The 15,953-nt window shown below is 46.9% G+C and overlaps 2 protein-coding genes across 6 annotated transcripts in view; one reads left to right on the forward strand and one right to left on the reverse strand.

Annotated features, from left to right (window-relative positions):
* The window catches only part of TTLL3 (tubulin tyrosine ligase like 3), a 28,751-nt gene extending 23,298 nt beyond the window's left edge, over nt 1-5,453 (forward strand). For 3 of the 4 annotated variants that reach the window (XM_059663512.1, XM_059663511.1, XM_059663514.1), the window contains one exon: nt 3,658-4,617. In XM_059663512.1, coding sequence (XP_059519495.1) covers nt 3,658-4,212 — 555 coding nt within the window. In that variant the 3' untranslated portion in view covers nt 4,213-4,617. Of the gene's footprint in view, nt 1-3,657; nt 4,618-4,738; nt 4,966-5,140 lie in introns of those variants that run through there. The other variant, XM_059663515.1, reaches the window with a different exon arrangement.
* Nucleotides 5,454-7,472: 2,019 nt separating this feature from the next.
* RPUSD3 (RNA pseudouridine synthase D3) lies at nt 7,473-15,274 on the reverse strand. Of its 2 annotated transcripts, XM_059663543.1 has the most exons (9): nt 15,143-15,274; nt 14,702-14,841; nt 13,473-13,517; nt 13,242-13,341; nt 12,416-12,523; nt 12,252-12,336; nt 11,911-12,034; nt 9,120-9,259; nt 7,912-8,316 (listed from the first exon to the last, which is right to left on the reverse strand). In XM_059663543.1, the coding sequence occupies exons 1-9, from the start codon at nt 15,265-15,267 to the stop codon at nt 8,125-8,127; spliced, it is 1,059 nt and encodes a 352-aa protein (XP_059519526.1). In that variant the 5' UTR covers nt 15,268-15,274; the 3' UTR covers nt 7,912-8,124. The 2 variants fall into 2 exon arrangements, with proteins under 2 accessions (XP_059519527.1, XP_059519526.1); XM_059663544.1 differs by lacking the exon at nt 13,473-13,517 and having other exon boundaries at nt 7,473-8,316.
* Nucleotides 15,275-15,953: the final 679 nt, after the last annotated feature.

Consider the following 15,953-nt stretch of genomic DNA (forward strand, 5'->3'; position numbering starts at 1 on the left):
TCTCTATTCTGTGAGACCACTGTAGCACAACAGCCTCAAGATTGTAGAAGCCCTGTTGTCGCAGACCTCTCTGCCAACTCAAAATGTTTGAGAGACTGAAACACACCAGTAAGACCTAAGGTGTGCCTATCAGGCATGACTTAGATCTCTCTGAAATTTGCTTGTGGTTTTTAAAAATGAGATGTAATTGACATATAACATTAATTTCAGGTGTACAACATAATGACTTGATATTTGTATATATTGTGAAATGATCACCACAGTAAGTCTAGGTAACATCCATCACCACATGTAGTTAACAAAATTTTTTTCTTGTGATGATAACTTTTAAGGTCTAATGTCTTAGCAACTTTCAAATCTACAACACAGTATTAACAACTATATCACCATGCTGTACATTACATCCCCAGGACTGACTTATTTTATAACTGGAAATTGAAACCTTTTGACCACATTCACCCATTTCACTCACTCCTCATCCTCCTGCCTCTGGCAAACACTAATCTGCTCTCTGTTTCCATGAGTTCAGTTGTTTTGTTTGATTTTAGTTTCAGTTTTTTTAAGATTCCACATATAACTGAGAATATATGGTATGTGTCTTTCTGTGTCTGACTTTACTTATTACAATGCCCTCAGGGTCCATCCATGTTGTCACAAGTGGCAAGATTTCCTCCTTTTGGGGGCTGAATAATATGCCGTTTTGTGTGTGTGTATATATCATTTTTATTCTCCATTTATCTGTCAATGGACGCCTAGCTTGTTTCCATGACTTGATTTTGTAAATAATGCTGCCATGAACATGAGGGGTACATATATTTTTTCAAGTTAGCATTTTTGCTCCCTTTAACTTCTTGATTTTTTTTTAAGAGAGAGAGGAAGGGGCGGGGATAAAAACATCGATGAGAGAGAAAGATCGATCAGCTGCCTCTTGCATGCCCCCCACTCGGGGGTGAGCCCGAATTGAACTGGCAACCTCTTGGTGCACAGGATGATGCTCAACCAACTGAGCCACACTGGCCAGGCTGGATATTAACTTCTTATCAGGTATTTGATTTGCAAATATTCTACCCCATTTGGTTGGCCTTTTCATTTTTTTTCTTTTATTGGCCTTTTCATTTTGTTGATGGTTTCCTTTGCTGTGATGTTTTTTAGTTTGATGTAGTCCCACTTGTTTATTTTTGCTTCTGTTGCCTTTGCTTTTAGTATCAAATCCAAAAAATCATCATGACCGATGTCAAGGAGCATAGTACATGTTCTCTTCCAGGAATTTATTCTTATAGGAATTCAAGGTTTCAGGTCTTATGTTTAAGTCTTTAATCCATTTTGAGTTGATTTTTGTATATGATGTAAGATAGGGTTCTAGTTTCATTCTTTTGCATGTGACTGCCCAGTTTTCCCAAAACCATTTATTGAAGAGACTGTCCTTTCCCCATTTGTATATTCTTGTCATAAATTATTGTGTGGGGTTAATTCTGGGCTTTCGACTCTGTTCCATTGGTCACTATGTGTCTATTTTTATGGCAATAGCATACTGTTTTGATTACTATAGCTTTGTAAGAAGTTTGAAATCAGGAAGTGTGATGCCTGCAGCTTTGTTCTTTATCAAGATTGCTTTGGTTAATTGGGGTCTTCTGTGTCTCCATACAAATTTTAGGAGTGGTTTTCCTATTTCGCTGAAAAATATCATTGTTTTGATAGGGATTGCACTGACTCTGTACATTGAGTAGTATGGACACTTTAACAATATTAATTCTTCTACTCCACAAACACAAAATATCTTTCCATTTATTTGTGTCTTCAGTTTCTTCAATTAGTTTTTAGTGTACATGTCTTTCACCTTTTTGCCTTCTTGATTAAATTTATTGCTAGGTATTCTTTTTATATTCTTTAATCTCTTTTATTTTTATTTTATTTTTTTAAATATATATTTTTATTAATTTCAGAGAGGAAGGGAGAGGGAGACAGAGATAGAAACATCAATGATGAGAGATCATTGACCATCTGCCTCTTGCACGCGCCCCACTGGGGATCAAGCCCGCAACCCAGGCATGTGCCCTTTACTGGAATCGAACCCCGGACCCTTCAGTCCACAGGCCAACACTCCATCCACTGAGCCAAACTGGCTAGGGCCTTTAATCTCTTTTAATCTAGAACAGCCCCACTGTTCCCGCCTGCCCCCCTAGTTGAACTAGGATCTTTTGAGGGGACCAGGATATTGTTTTGTAGAACTGTCCCACATTCTGGGTTTATCTGATTGTTTCTTTGGGGTGGTTTTTAACTGTCCATCTGTTATCTGAATGTCCTGTAAAGTAGAAGTTAGGTCAAACAGCTTGATGAGGTTCAGGTTAGAAGTTGGCAAGACCACCTGAGAGGTGATGCTGGGTACTTCATTCAGTGTCACAAGGCACACTGACAGAGTGTCTTGCGATTAGTGATGCTAAGTCTGACCATGGGGTTAAGGTGGTGGCTACCAGATCTCTCTGTTGTAAGCTGTATCTTCCCCTTTGCAATGATCAGTTACTTTGTAAGGTGATACTTTGGTCCTGTGCAAATGACACATTTTCCTGTCATCCTTTTCACCTACTTGTTTTGATATCCAGTTTTAATTCTTGCCTTTTGTATTAGTTACAAAATGGTAAGTTTCTAATTCTCTCTTTCCTTCTACATTTATTAACTGAGATTCCTCTTTCAAGATGAACTTTTCCTCAACCACTGAGCTTTCCGGGAGCTCTGAGACCTGGATTTTGAACAAGCTCCAAATGACCCTGTTTAGACAGATTCTAATCAGGATCCTTTGAGGACACAGAAAACACCTCAACCTAGCTCTGGGTTAAAAGAAGGGTTCTTAGCGAGACACAGGGAGCTCTCCTGGAGCCCAGCTGCAGAAGTACAGCTTGGCCTTTCTTTTTTTAATAAATGTATTTTTATTAATTTCAGAAAGGGATAAAGAGATAGAAACATCAGTGATGAGAGAGACTTATTGATCGGCTGCCTACTGCACACCCCCAACTGGGGATGGAGCCCGCAACCTGGGCATGGGCCCTGACGGGGAATCAAACCGGGACCTCCTGGTTCATAGAGCTCAACCACTGAGCCACATCAGCCAGGCCAGCTTGGCTTTATAGGAACTGAAATTGCTCAGAAGCAACTTCTCTGCCTCTCTCTGCATATTTGCTACTTCATCCCCTCCACAGAATGCCTTCTTTAAAGCTCTTAGTTTCTGCTTCCACAAAGCTTGGGTTCAGGTGAGGCTCTGGGCAGGTTAAAGCCTCTTATCAGTCTGGGTGTCATAACTCAAATTCTCTCTGCAGAGAAGCCAGCTCACTTCAGGAAGCTTTCCGTCAGCAGTGGTCTGTGGAGTAGAGCCACACATATTCCAGCAGGAGCCAGGGCAGCTTACGAGGGCAAGGAAGTAGAGAAGAGGCATGGCTGAGACTCCCCCACTCCTCTGGGTTACTAATTCCAGGGTCTCGGCGACTCTCTAGGGACCGATTCAGACCCCTTAGAGGACAGAGACAGGCTTCCTGCTTCTCAGCCCAGCGGTGTCTCCTGAGTAGGTGCCCGAGAAACTCATTCCATCCATCTCTGCCCTGAGTCCTGCTGGGCCTAGGCTTCCAGCAGCACTGAGTAGGCCTTGTCTCCTCTTCTTCCTCACAGCCTGCTGTGGAGGTGCCTCAGTATGTGGGCATCCGGCTCCTTGTAGAGGGCTCCACCATCAAGAAGCCCATGGCGATGTGTCACCAGCGGACAGGAGTCCACACAGAGCTCCCTCACCTGCTGACCCGGCAAGGCTCTGGGGAAGGCAAGGACTCGGGGACCCTTAGCCACATACCACTTCCTAGGAAAGGTCCTGGGGCCAGGAACCTGGGGCACATCCAGAAGCCAGACTCCACTGCCACCACATCCGCTGCTGGGAAGGGGAAGAAAGGCAAGGCAAAAAGTGCTACAGCTCTGGTCCACTCCAGTATCCAGAAGTGGGACCCAGCCTGCACAAGGATGGGCTGCATTTTCACCATCACCTTTGCTAGTGGGGATAGGCAACCCCGCTCCTTGAACAGATTGCTATTGAGTCCGAAGAACCTCCAGACCCTGGGGAAGACCGTTCCCCCCAAACACCCCAGGCAATTTCTTCCTGCTCTTCAAGGACTTCCTGACCACCTGAATTTGCCCCCTACCCAGAACCTCACCAAAGAGCCATCCAGTAACGAGTAAAAGCCACCACTTACAAAGTATTTTTTAAAAATATACAACTGAGTATTGTCCCCTCCAAAAGAGTTACCTTGTGAGGCAGTTATTTCAAAGATGCCAGAACTCAACTGCAGGTAGATCTCTCCCCAGCACCCAAGTTTTTCCTGCCACAGCGTTGTGCCTTTGCCTCTGGGGGAAAGGAACGGCATTTGCACAGCACTGAACAGTTGACACTGTGTCGCTACCCAACCAGCTCCTTTAGTCCTCACAACCTAGCGAGGATTGGTGCTATTGTCCCCACTTTCCAGCCAAGCTAGCAGGAAGTTTAAGGAAGTTGCCCAAGGTTGCACAGCTCAGAAGGGGCAGAGATGGGAGGCAGACCCAGGTCTGTTGGAGTCCAAACCATGGCCTCTGGGAGGGCTCCCATCTGCCTTCATCTGCCCCAGCCTTCATCTCTCCCCACCTCCCCTGCCCTACACGCACACTTTGAGGGGTAGCTGGTCAGACTTGGGCCCTCCCCAGGCCTTCACAGCGCCTCTTGCTCCCACAGCCCCTTACCACTTCCCCAGCCTCCACAACAAGGTGCAGCTGCCTTCTCTCCATGTGCGCCAACCCCAGGGGCAGGTCCTGAGACTGCAGCACAACAAGCTGATGGGCTCTAAGGCCCTGTTGACTACAGGCAAGCCCTTGATGATTCTACCTACCGCCAAGATTTTTATACCCCTCCCACCTAACCCTGAGCTCAAGCAGGCACCCATCATCCTGAAACCAAGAAAGGTGGGCTCAAATGATGACTTGCTCCCTGGTGGGCAATGCTGAGTGCTGGGGTCAGGGCTTGAGGGCAGCTCCCAGGCTGGCTGGAACCCCAAGGGGAGGGCTTGTTTCCCTTAGAATTTCCTTCCTGGACAAATTCCTGATCATCTCTTCCCCTTCTCCCCTCTTTTGCACCGAGGCTGTTGCTTCTAAGCGCGTTCATGGTCCTCATCGTGGAGGTGCCTTGCGGCCTCTACCCTTTGAAGTTGGAAAGCTTCCTAGCACACATAGGAGTAACAAGGCCAAAGGCGACTTCAAGGCCAGACTCTGTGACAGACCCAAGACAGAAGCATACCCCATGAAGGTGCTGAACCTTCCGGGCCCCCTGCCTCTGATCAGTGCACACCAGGGGTTGTGGGGTATGGGGGATGTGAAGCTAGAGAAGCCCTTGCTTCAGGCCTCACAGTCCCTATGCCGGATGCAGCACCAAATAAAAAGGAGCAAGTAAAGTATTGTTGGCTTGGCTCCATTTCTATGGAGGGTGAGGAGAGGATAGTGGGGGGCTCTGTACCCCAAAGCCCACAAGAGTTAGAGGCCATCAGCAACTCCTCCAGGAAGCAAGGCCCCGAGTTCCCACAGAGTGGCAGACATGGTGCTTCCTGCTCAGGAACTCTCTGAACTTTGGGTGGATAAGTCTTACTTTACAGATGAAACTGAGTCTGAATGAGGAGACATGGCTTTCCCAAGATCATGGGGGCAGTGGGAAGAAGTTGGGACACACTGCCAGAATGGCTGACCACTGGGAGTCCCCCAAACCCCCAAGACCAAAGAAGGGACTGGGCTGGCATCTAATGCACACAGATTTACAATGTGAGACATAGCGGGAAGGGTGGACCTTGCCTGAACCCCAGCCCTTCTCCAGAGATAGTGGGTCTGTCCCTTCCTCACAAGGGGCCAAGGTCACCTAAAAGGAAGATATCCAACAAGCCATGTCCATCTGAAAAGTTAGGTATTTCTTAGTTGAAATGTATTGACTGGTACCCCCCACCCCAAGATATGTCTAGAACCTGCTAATGATTTTATTTGGTAAAAGGATCTTTGTAGATGTAAGATCTTGACAAGATCTTGAGATGAGATCATCCTAGATTATCCAGGTGGGCCCTCAATCCAACGATAAGTGTCCTTATGAAAAGAAGACACAAACACGAGAAGGTCATGTGAAGATGGAGGCAGAGATTGGTGTGATGCAGCCAGAAGCCAAGGAACGCTTAGAGCCACCAAAAGCTGGAAGAGACCCAGAAGGGCTCTCCCACAGAGCCTTCACCGAGAGCACAGTCTTGGCTATGCCTGACATCAAATTGTGGCCTCCAGAACTGTGAGAGAAACAATTATTATTGTTTTAAGTCACTTGGGTTGTGGTAATTGGCTGTGGCAGCCCCAGGAAACTAATACATTAGGCCAGCGCTTCTCAACCTGTGGGTCGTGACCCCTTTGGCGGTCGAATGACCCTTTCATAAGGGTCGCCTAAGACCATCCTGCATATCAGATAGTTACATTACAATTCATAACAGTAGCAACATTACAGTTATGAAGTAGCAACGAAAATAATTTTATGGTTGGGTCACAACATGAGGAACTGTATTTAAAGGGCCAGAAGGTTGAGAACTAGGCAAATGAAAATACATATACTCTGACCCAGAAACTCTTGCATAACAACCAGGAAATGCTTACTATCGGGTTCACAGCAGCTTTGTGGTCTAACAGCCAAATGACCTAACCACTGTCCATTAACAGCATGGTATCTTCAAGCACTGGAATTCAAATTCCTCACCCAACAACACAGATGCATTTCTCAGTATGGAGTGAGAGCAAATCACAAAAGAACATACACAGTATAATTTCATCCATAGAAGTTTGGGAACTAGGCAAAATGAAATATATCACTTAAGAATGCATACATGTGGTAAAACTTAAAAGACAAGTAAGGGAAGAATTCTGTCAATGCAGTGGTTCCCACCTATACTGAACCTCTTAGGGAGCTTTTAAGAGAGATCAATGCTAGGGGTCTCCACTCCAGACAGATGAAGCCAGTATCTTTGGGGTGTGTAATCATAGGGATTTTTTAATAAATGTTTTTATTGATTTCAGAGAGGAAGGGAGAGGGAGAGATGTTTCCCTCTCCCTCTCTCTGAAATCAGTAAAAACATTAAAAAAAGAAACATCAATGATGAGAGAATCAGCGATCAGCTGCCTCCTGCACACCTGCTACTGGGGATCAAGCCTGAAACCCCCGCATGTGCCCTGACTAGGAATGGAACCGTGACCTGGTTCATGGGACAATGCTCAAGCATCATACCGGCTGGGCAAGTCATGGGGATCTTTAAAAGCTTTCTGAGGAGGCTACGTAGGGGGCTTTATAATGTGGGTTAGGGTTGAAAACTACTGCTTTACAAGAGAGAATGTTTCTATTTCATGCCCTGAGTAACGGTTCTGTAGGTATCACCTTATAATTATTCTTTAAGTCACAGAGATGTTTTATGCACTCTGTATGTTTAATCTATTTCACAAATTTTTAAAGTAAAAAACATCTTTCTTACATGAGGTTCTCTAGAGTAGTCAAATTCATAGAGACGAAGGAGAATTGTGGCTATTAGGGGCAGGGAGGGGAATGGGGACTTAGTGTTTAATGGGTACAGTTTCAGTTCTGCAAAATGAAGAGTTCTGGAGACATATAATGGCGATGGTTGCAAAACATTGTGAATGTGCTTAATGCCCACTGAACTGTACACTAACAATGGTAAGAGGGTAAATCTTGGTAAGTGTTTTACCACAATTTTTTTAAAAATCTAACATTTCTTCCCAACTAGAATTGGGGCAGAAACAGCTAAATAGAAGGCCACACTCTGAACTCCACAGAAAGCATGGTCGATTGTAAACATTTACTTTTTCAGCAAATCCTCAAAACCATACTATGAGTTAGGTACATTTATTATCTCAAATCCAGAGAGGTGAAGTTATTTGTCCAACATCACACAGCAAGTGCCTGGCCAGGGTGTGATCTTAGGTCAGTCCAACCACAGAGCCCTAAACCATGACCTTACCGCATGTTGCGCACTGAGCTCATTCTCCTCCAGCCTGCAGTCCCCTGACACCCACCACTTTCCAGTAGGAACAGAAAGAGAACTATTGTTGGCAGAGCCCTAGGCACTGTAGGGTCCTGGAGAAATAAGAGGGCAAAGGTGCCAAAAGCTCTATGGGGGCATCCCTGGGCCTGGTGCCTGGGAGGTGGAGACAGTGCAGGTGGAGGTGCAAGGGCATCTGGGCCGCCTGGGCCGGCGTCAGGTGGAGGCGTCTGAGGAGGGCTTCATCCAGGACCTGCGGTGGGAGAGGATGTCAGCATTCAGCCAGGTCAGTTCCAACCAGCTCTAACCAAAATGGGAGTTAGCCAAGTACTTCCTCCTCCCCTCCATGTCTGTAGTTATTAATTTCCTTTCTACGTGTGCACATGTAAACACTCATGCACGCTCACTATGGCAGGCACTGGCTAGGGGTTCATCAGATCAGTTTTTGCCTGAGCATAGAGCTAAACTACATTTCCCAGCCCCTCTTGCAGTTTGGTGAGGACATGTGATTGAGTTCTAGCCAATGGAATGGGAGTGTTCGTATGTATGCCGTTTCCAGACCTGGCCCATGAAAATCTCCCACATGAACCTGCACTGTCCCCACTTACCTGCTGGCTAGATAGCAACAGCCTGGGTCTCTGAGTGACTCCTTGGAGCAAAGCCCACCTCTGCCCCATCCCCCATTCATTGGATTTAACATGGAGGGAAACTTATGTGTTAAAGACTGTCTAGTATTTTGGGGCTAGTCTGTTATAGTTACCTAATACACAACCTCCTTTATCCCTTTTACCAAAGAGACTCAAAGAACAGCAGCCGTAGAAGGGCCTTTAGAAATCAGCTAGTTCAGCTTTCTTGGTGAACAGATGGGACAGATGAGGCCCAAGACGGGGGGGTGTCACTTGCTCAGGGCCATACAGCAAGACAGGGCTACAGTAGCTGTGGAAGCCAAGAGGGACTGCCTCCCAGTGCCCAGCTGCAGAGGTAAGGTCTGGAGATCTGCCCACCCTCGTCCCCCAGCCCACCCCCAGAGGGCAGAAGACAGGTCAGCTTGGGCACCTGTTTTTGGGGCTTGGTGCTCTCCGCTGGCAGTAGAAAGCGTTGGCCCAGGACAGTGCCCACGCGGGCTGAATACCTGTGGTCCCCGAGCACAGGGCAGAGCTGTAGTACCATGTGTACCTGTAGCTGACTGGGGAACACTAGGAGATAGGAGAGAGACCAGACGGTTAGCAGCTGCTCTCTGTCCTACCCAATATCGTCTGTTCCCATTTCTTCCAGGGAAACACCACCCCCATTCTCAGATCAGGTGGTTTTCATGAGGCTGATGCTATTGCCCGGGCCTCCAGAGCAGGGCACATGACCAGGTCACAGCTGTCAATCCACCTGGCCTGTGAGATTCACCCATGAAGAGAGGTAACCCTGAATTCATTGTTGAAGCTACTGAGTATAAAGCATGTTCTTTCCTGCTGGGGGGCTGAACTGGTGTGGTGTAGGCCTGGAGCTGGCCATCTCCACCTTCACCAGGGGAGAGCCTGTAGGAGAAAGAAGCCAACGTATGGGAGGCAAGAAGAAGTGGAGAAACAGCTTCCTGATGACATCCTCTGAGCCTCTGGTCCAGCCAAATTATGTGAGCCAATCAATTCTTTTTTGTCTTAAACCAATCTGAACTAGCTTTTGGGAAACTTACAACCAAAAGTACCTTGACAAATACAGAAGTGAGGGGGCTATATGCTAGATATAGTACAAAATGTTTCACATATATAAACTTATTTAATTGTCATGACAACCCTGTAAGTGGGTCATATTATCATCTTGGAAAACCAAAGCTCAAAAAGAAGTGACTTGCCTACCACCATAAACCGGGATTTAAACCCCGGAGCTGTACTCTGCTTCTATGTCTGGTAATAACCTAAAAACCCTCTTGCTATAAACCACCTAGAAGCCCCAGGAAGATATAACAACAACCTTTTAAAGACACAACTGGGTATACAGGCAAGTAAGGTCCTCAAGACCAGTGGTTCCCAAACTTATTTGGCCTACCGCCCCCTTTCCAGAAAAAATATTACTCAGCGCCCCCTGGAAATTAATTTTTTTAAAATTTTAATAGCAATTAAACAGAAAGATATATGTATTAATGTTTCTACCTTTTTCGTAAAATATAGTAAAGAAAGGTGTAAATTAGAAACATTGAAGTTTGAAATTATGAAACTATTTATTGAACTCAGAATAGAAAGGTAATACAAAAAAAGTTCAAACAAATGCACCTGTGGCCATCACCGCCCCCCTGGATCGCCGCAGCGCCCACCAGGGGGCGGTAGCGCCCACTTTGGGAATCACTGCTCAAGACCAAAACACAAAAAGGAAAACAAATCCAGAACACACAAGAGCCCACAGTTCACCTATTCTCGGAGTGCTGCCAATCCTGATACCCAGGGGGTCTGGGTTCAAGTAGCTACCCCAGAGGCCAGGGATGAGCCCTTGCTGCCCCAATGAAAATGGTGGACCAGGAGAAAAAGCCAGCCACCAACGAAGGCGGATGATTACCTTACGACTAGATAAGAGGAATGAACCATTCCCCTGAAAATTCATAGCCATGAGCCTGTTCTCACACAGGTTTGGGGTTCTACTACTTCTCGAATGATCTGTGAACTTGCAACTGAAACTAATATTTAGGGAGATCCTAAAGTAGTGATAGTCCTGAGGCATTCAGCAGAAGCAAAGGCAGAACCTCTCCCAAAGGGCCCACATCCAATGAGGCAATAAAGAGTTTCCAGAGTGCAGCAGAGATAAAGAAATAAAAAATATTGATAGGGAATAGAATGAGAAGGTCAGACATGTCTACGGTATTAGGCATTGATACCACAGAGGCCCAGCTGAACCTAATCCACCAAGTGAGAGAGTCGGTGGGAAACACAACAGAATTAGACCCTCAAGAATTTCAGACAGTGGAATTACAGAAACACAATTGTTTAAAATGATTAAAGACTAAAAAAACAAAAAACAAAAAAGAAAGAACAAATACGGGTAAAAAAGCATGACATGTTTTTTAAAAGGCCATTTGTATTTATAAAAGAACCAAACGGAACTTCTAGAAGTGAAAAATACAGTCAATGGATAGGTTAAATTTGCAGGTTAGATCCAATTAAAGGAAAATTACTCAACTGGAAGATAGATCTAAAGAAATTACCCAGGCCCTGGCCAGGTAGCTCAATTGGTTAGAGCGTCGTCCCAATCCACCAAGGTTGAGGGTTCAGTCCCAATCAATGCACATACAGGAATCAGCCAAAGTGGAACAACAGATGGGTGTTTCTCTCTCTCCCTTCCTTCCTCTCTCTCAAATCAAAAGTAAAGAAATTACCCAGAGTGCAGCAGAGATAAAGAAACAAAAAAATATGAAAGAAAAGTTCATAGGGAATAGAATGAGAAGATCAGACATGTCTACGGTATTAGGCATTGAAAAGGAAGAGAATAGAGAGAATGCAAGAGGCACAACATTTGGAAAGAGAACTTTCCAGGACTGATGAAATATATTAATCTTCAGATTCAGGAGGCACAGTGAATCCCAAGCAACATAAATAAAAATAAACCCCCACACCTAGATTTATCATAGGGAAATTACAGAACACTAAAGACAAAGAGAAGATCCTGAGATCAATAAGAGAAAAAGTTGATGAGCTACAAAGGGATGACCATTAGATTGACAATGGAAGACAAGCTGGGCCTGGTCACATATACCTTTGGGGTCCATCAGATGCTCCCCAGGCTCCTAACACTACCACCTTCCTCCCCCCCCTCCCCTCCCCAGCCAAATGCAGTTCTAAAATCTGGCTGGCTGGGGCTCTAGACCCACCTGTTACTGGTTGCAGCTGGACCAGAGCACAGCCAGGGCCTGTGGCCACCACACGGAAGTGGCTTAGGGTCCTCTTGACACCTTCCAGGATGTCCTTTCGGGACGGGGACTTCACTGGAACTACCTGTGGTATCAGCCCCCGAGAATGGACAAGTTCACACACACCCAGGAGCTACACCCAAACCCTCCCTGCTACTCAGGACAGGCAGTATAGGCAGTGGTCACGTGCCTGTTTTGGGAGACAGGAGAGCCAGCTACCTCAAGTCCATACCCTTAACTCCCCTGTAAGAGTAATATGTCTGGAGAGTCTCCTCCTGTTCCCCACCCAGAGCCTGACTCACTGAACCAAGGCCATCAACGTATTCCAGTTTCAGAGCCGCTTGGATCTTCCCCTCAGAAGTAGCGGGGATCCCATCAGTGACAGCCCTGGGAAGAGGCAGGAGGCGGTCACAGGGCGGCGTGGCGGGACTTCCCCACGGCCGCGGGGCCTCCCAGCACCTCTCACCAGTACGTCGCCGTGGGTCTCTGGGCTCTTCGTGAGCAGGCGAAGAACTTCTGGAGGCGGCTTGCTGTCTGCGGACAACTGGAGAGGAGCACAAGCCCAGAGGCCTCCCTGACGGAAGGGGACAGACAAGTCCTGAGAGTTAAGGTCCCTTGGGCTCACTCACAAAAAAAGGAGACACACTGACCTGTTTAAGGCCAAACAGTAATACCAGATTATAACCCAGACCTCCTCCTGAGAAACAGGGCTCCTCGTGCTTGGGAAGGCTATGCAGCTCAATGTGTCTCACTCCGCCTTGGATCCCAGGGAGCTCAGAGTTAATGTCATAACAATCACCACCAATTGCGGAGTGTCCACCATGTGCCAAGCCCTACACTACTAATTGTATATATATATATATTATCTCTGAAATAATTAAATTCCCCACACACAAGCCAAGGAGTTTGTGAAAGTGCAAAAATATTCCTTCTCAAGTACCATCTCTAATTGATGGCAGTTAGACGAAAGTATATCGACGGTCAGTTCATGGCAATGCCTGCCCACGAGTATGGACTTGGAAAAGTGTCTGCATACTGAACACGGCTCTCACCAGTATTAGCTCTACGTAATGATTAAGGAAACTGAGGCTCAGTGAGGTTTCATGCTTTGCCTAAGATGCCAGTTTGTGCATGAGGATTTGAACCCAGATTGGTCTGCTCCCTCCTGCACCTTGTATTCTATCTCTATGATCCCAAACCAGCCATGGAAATGCCTCGGCTTCTTTCCAAGCAACTGTTCCCTAACCCTAGATGGATGCCTATCCTACCGTCCCATCACCCCCACCACTTACTTCCCAGATGCTCGGACAACCTGGAGCTCCTGCTCCCCAAGCCCCAGGGACTGGCTCAGCTCTGGCAGCACTGAGAACAATGTCAGCTCTCCTGGTTTTCCTGGAAGAAAAAGAAAGAAAAAATACAAGTTGCTCCAGAGGCAACTCTATCCCATCATCCCCTTCTCTTCACTATTCCCTCCTTAGAGACATCAAACCCCCTTTCAGTGCATCTCCTTCCCCTGCTCATACCTGTCACTGGGAGACCCTGCGGCTTGTTCAGCGTCACTAGTGGTCCTAAGACAGACATACAGGAACATCATTGACAGAAAAAGCAGCAGTTAGAGTTTACAAAGCACTTTCTCAATTCATCTTTTTTTATTTTTATTATCGACACTGTTACTGATGTCCCATTTTTCCACTCCCTTTGCCCCCCTCCACCCAGCCCCGACCCCCCTTCCCTCTGGCTCAATTCATCTTATCATGAGGCCCCACCACAACTCTCAGACATGTTATCAAACACACCCTAAACTAAACTTCTTCCTGTCCCTCACGTATGGGAAGCTCCTGCCACCTCAGGGCCTTTGCATTTGCTGTTTCTTCTGTCCCAGATTTTCATGTCTGTCTCCTTCATATCATCCTGGCTCAGATGTCACCAGCAGAGAGGCCTAATTCTGCAATCTAATGTCTGCCCCACTCTTACAGTCCCTCACCGTCATACCACTGTTTTATTCATAGCACTGATCACTAGTAACTACCTTGTTCATTTGTTTAATCCATTTCTCCCACTAAAATATTGGCTCGCTGAGTGCAGGAACCATATTTATCTTGTATAGCCATGCCTGGTGTCTAGAACATAGCCTATGCTCAATAAATAGTTAAGAGAAGTATTAAATAGCTGAATGAAGACTGAGGCTCAAATTGTTACTTTCCCAAAACCACACAGCAAGCTGATTACAGAGCCTAGATCCGACTCCAGAGCCTGTGTTTTGTCCATCAATAAGCAATTTATTACAGCAATTCCCATTCTGAAGTGCCTAATGTGTTTAACACTCTCTAGCTCTTTCCACCTTCCCACCCCATACCCCATAATGCCCAGGCTCAGAGAGATTATGTGGCTCATTCCTGCCCATGACTCTTATACAGTGGTTCTCAACCTGTGGGTCGCGACCCCTTTGGCAGTCAAACGACCCTTTCACAAGGGTCGCCTAAAACCATCCTGCATATCAGATATTGACATTACGATTCATAACAGTAGCAACATTACAGTTATGAAGTAGCAACGAAAATAATTTTATGGTTGGGTCATAACATGAGGAACTGTATTTAAAGGGCCCGAAGGTTGAGAACCACTGCTAATAGGAGGCAGACCAGGATTGGACCCCAAAGGCTTTTAATGGGGAGCCCATCCAGTTGGCCAGAAGGCTCGGGGCAGCATGCTCCCCTCCCGGTCTCTGTGCAGCTGTCTCGCTCACGCTCACCTTTCTGGTCCACCACAGATGCCTTCAGCACATCGACCAGCTCCTCCCGACTGAGGTTCTCTGGCTGCAGCAGCCCTGGGAAGGACTGGTTTCCCAGGGACCCTGATCGCTTGCTGGAGCCTCGAGGTTGCAGCTGACGCCTGGAAAAGGTGGAGTAAGCCACAGGGGAGTGTGTTTACCGAGGTGCCGCCCATTCTTAAATCCTAAATCCTAACAAATGCCTCAGAATGCTTGGGCGGAGGTCTCCGAAAATTCAGGTTCCACTGGCCCCATTTTACAGAGGAGAAGACTGAGGCTCAGAGAGGACCAGTGACGAATGTGCCATCACACATAGATCCAGATTGGAACCCATAGCTTCCTATCTCCAGATCCCGCACGCACCTTCCCCTAGCCCCACCCTCCCACCCCCACGGAAGTGTGTATGGGGGTGTGTGCAATCACCGGGCCTCGGTGCCAAAGCCTGCGACCTTGCGAGCTGAGCTGACCCCAGGCCCCCGCCACCAGCCACCCCAGACGTGGCCCAACACCCGGTAGCCACCCATTTCCCCTGCGAAATCAGTGCGCATGTATCTAGAGGGCAGCCCACGCCCCACGCTAGCCCACAGCACGCTGATTGGTCAGATCGACTGTCAATCGGAAAAGCCAGAAGGCGGGGCTTTAGAGCCGTGAGAGGGCGGAAGTTCGCCTTCGCCTGGAAGGAAGTGCTTCTGGGGAGCCAGAGGCACAGAGTAGAGAAGGTTTTTGTCCGGGTCGCAGAGGCGCTCTACGTACAAAACGGGCCAAAGGTTGACGGAAAGAGGCCGCAAGCTAACCTGGGTAGGTAAGGGAAGCCTGCACGGCCGCCTTGCAAACTCAGAGGCCTGTAGGAACCACAAAGGATGGTCTGAAATTAAAACGTTGGGAACTAAAAGCAGTTTACGGTGGGTAGTCATGTTCTAGGCCAGTATCTTACCTGGAAAAGGCCCATCTTTATCATAACGGAGACTGTCTGTTGTTCCTTTGCACCGGTGGTACATATCGTTGGAATGTCAAATTTTCCAGACCCCTCAAAGCACGGGCACCAGTCTGCAGAGACCACAGATTGCCTTGTTGTTATTGAGTTAGTTTGTTGACTGTTAACTCTCCTGCACCCACCTAAGTAAAAAGTGTGTCTGTCATCTTACTTTTTATCCAATCCCAGAGTTTCCCCTCCCTCCTCCACCCCACTTTGCTTTCTCCCACCTCCCTAATCTATCACCAATGGGTTTCATGT

This window comes from Myotis daubentonii, chromosome 14 (genome assembly GCF_963259705.1).
Source record: "Myotis daubentonii chromosome 14, mMyoDau2.1, whole genome shotgun sequence".
NCBI lineage: Eukaryota > Metazoa > Chordata > Mammalia > Chiroptera > Vespertilionidae > Myotis > Myotis daubentonii.

What these genes read in the sequence shown, in the direction of transcription:
- RPUSD3 (XM_059663543.1), bottom strand. Translation starts at nt 15,267, where the DNA reads ATGCGCACTGATTTCGCAGGGGAAATGGGTGGCTACCGGGTGTTGGGC. An exon ending in ATCTGTGGTGGACCAGAAAG is followed by an intron (nt 13,518 to 14,701) that starts GTGAGCGTGAGC and finishes TGTCTGTCTTAG; the next exon opens with GACCACTAGTGACGCTGAAC. An exon ending in GCAGGGTCTCCCAGTGACAG is followed by an intron (nt 13,342 to 13,472) that starts GTATGAGCAGGG and finishes TTTTTCTTCCAG; the next exon opens with GAAAACCAGGAGAGCTGACA.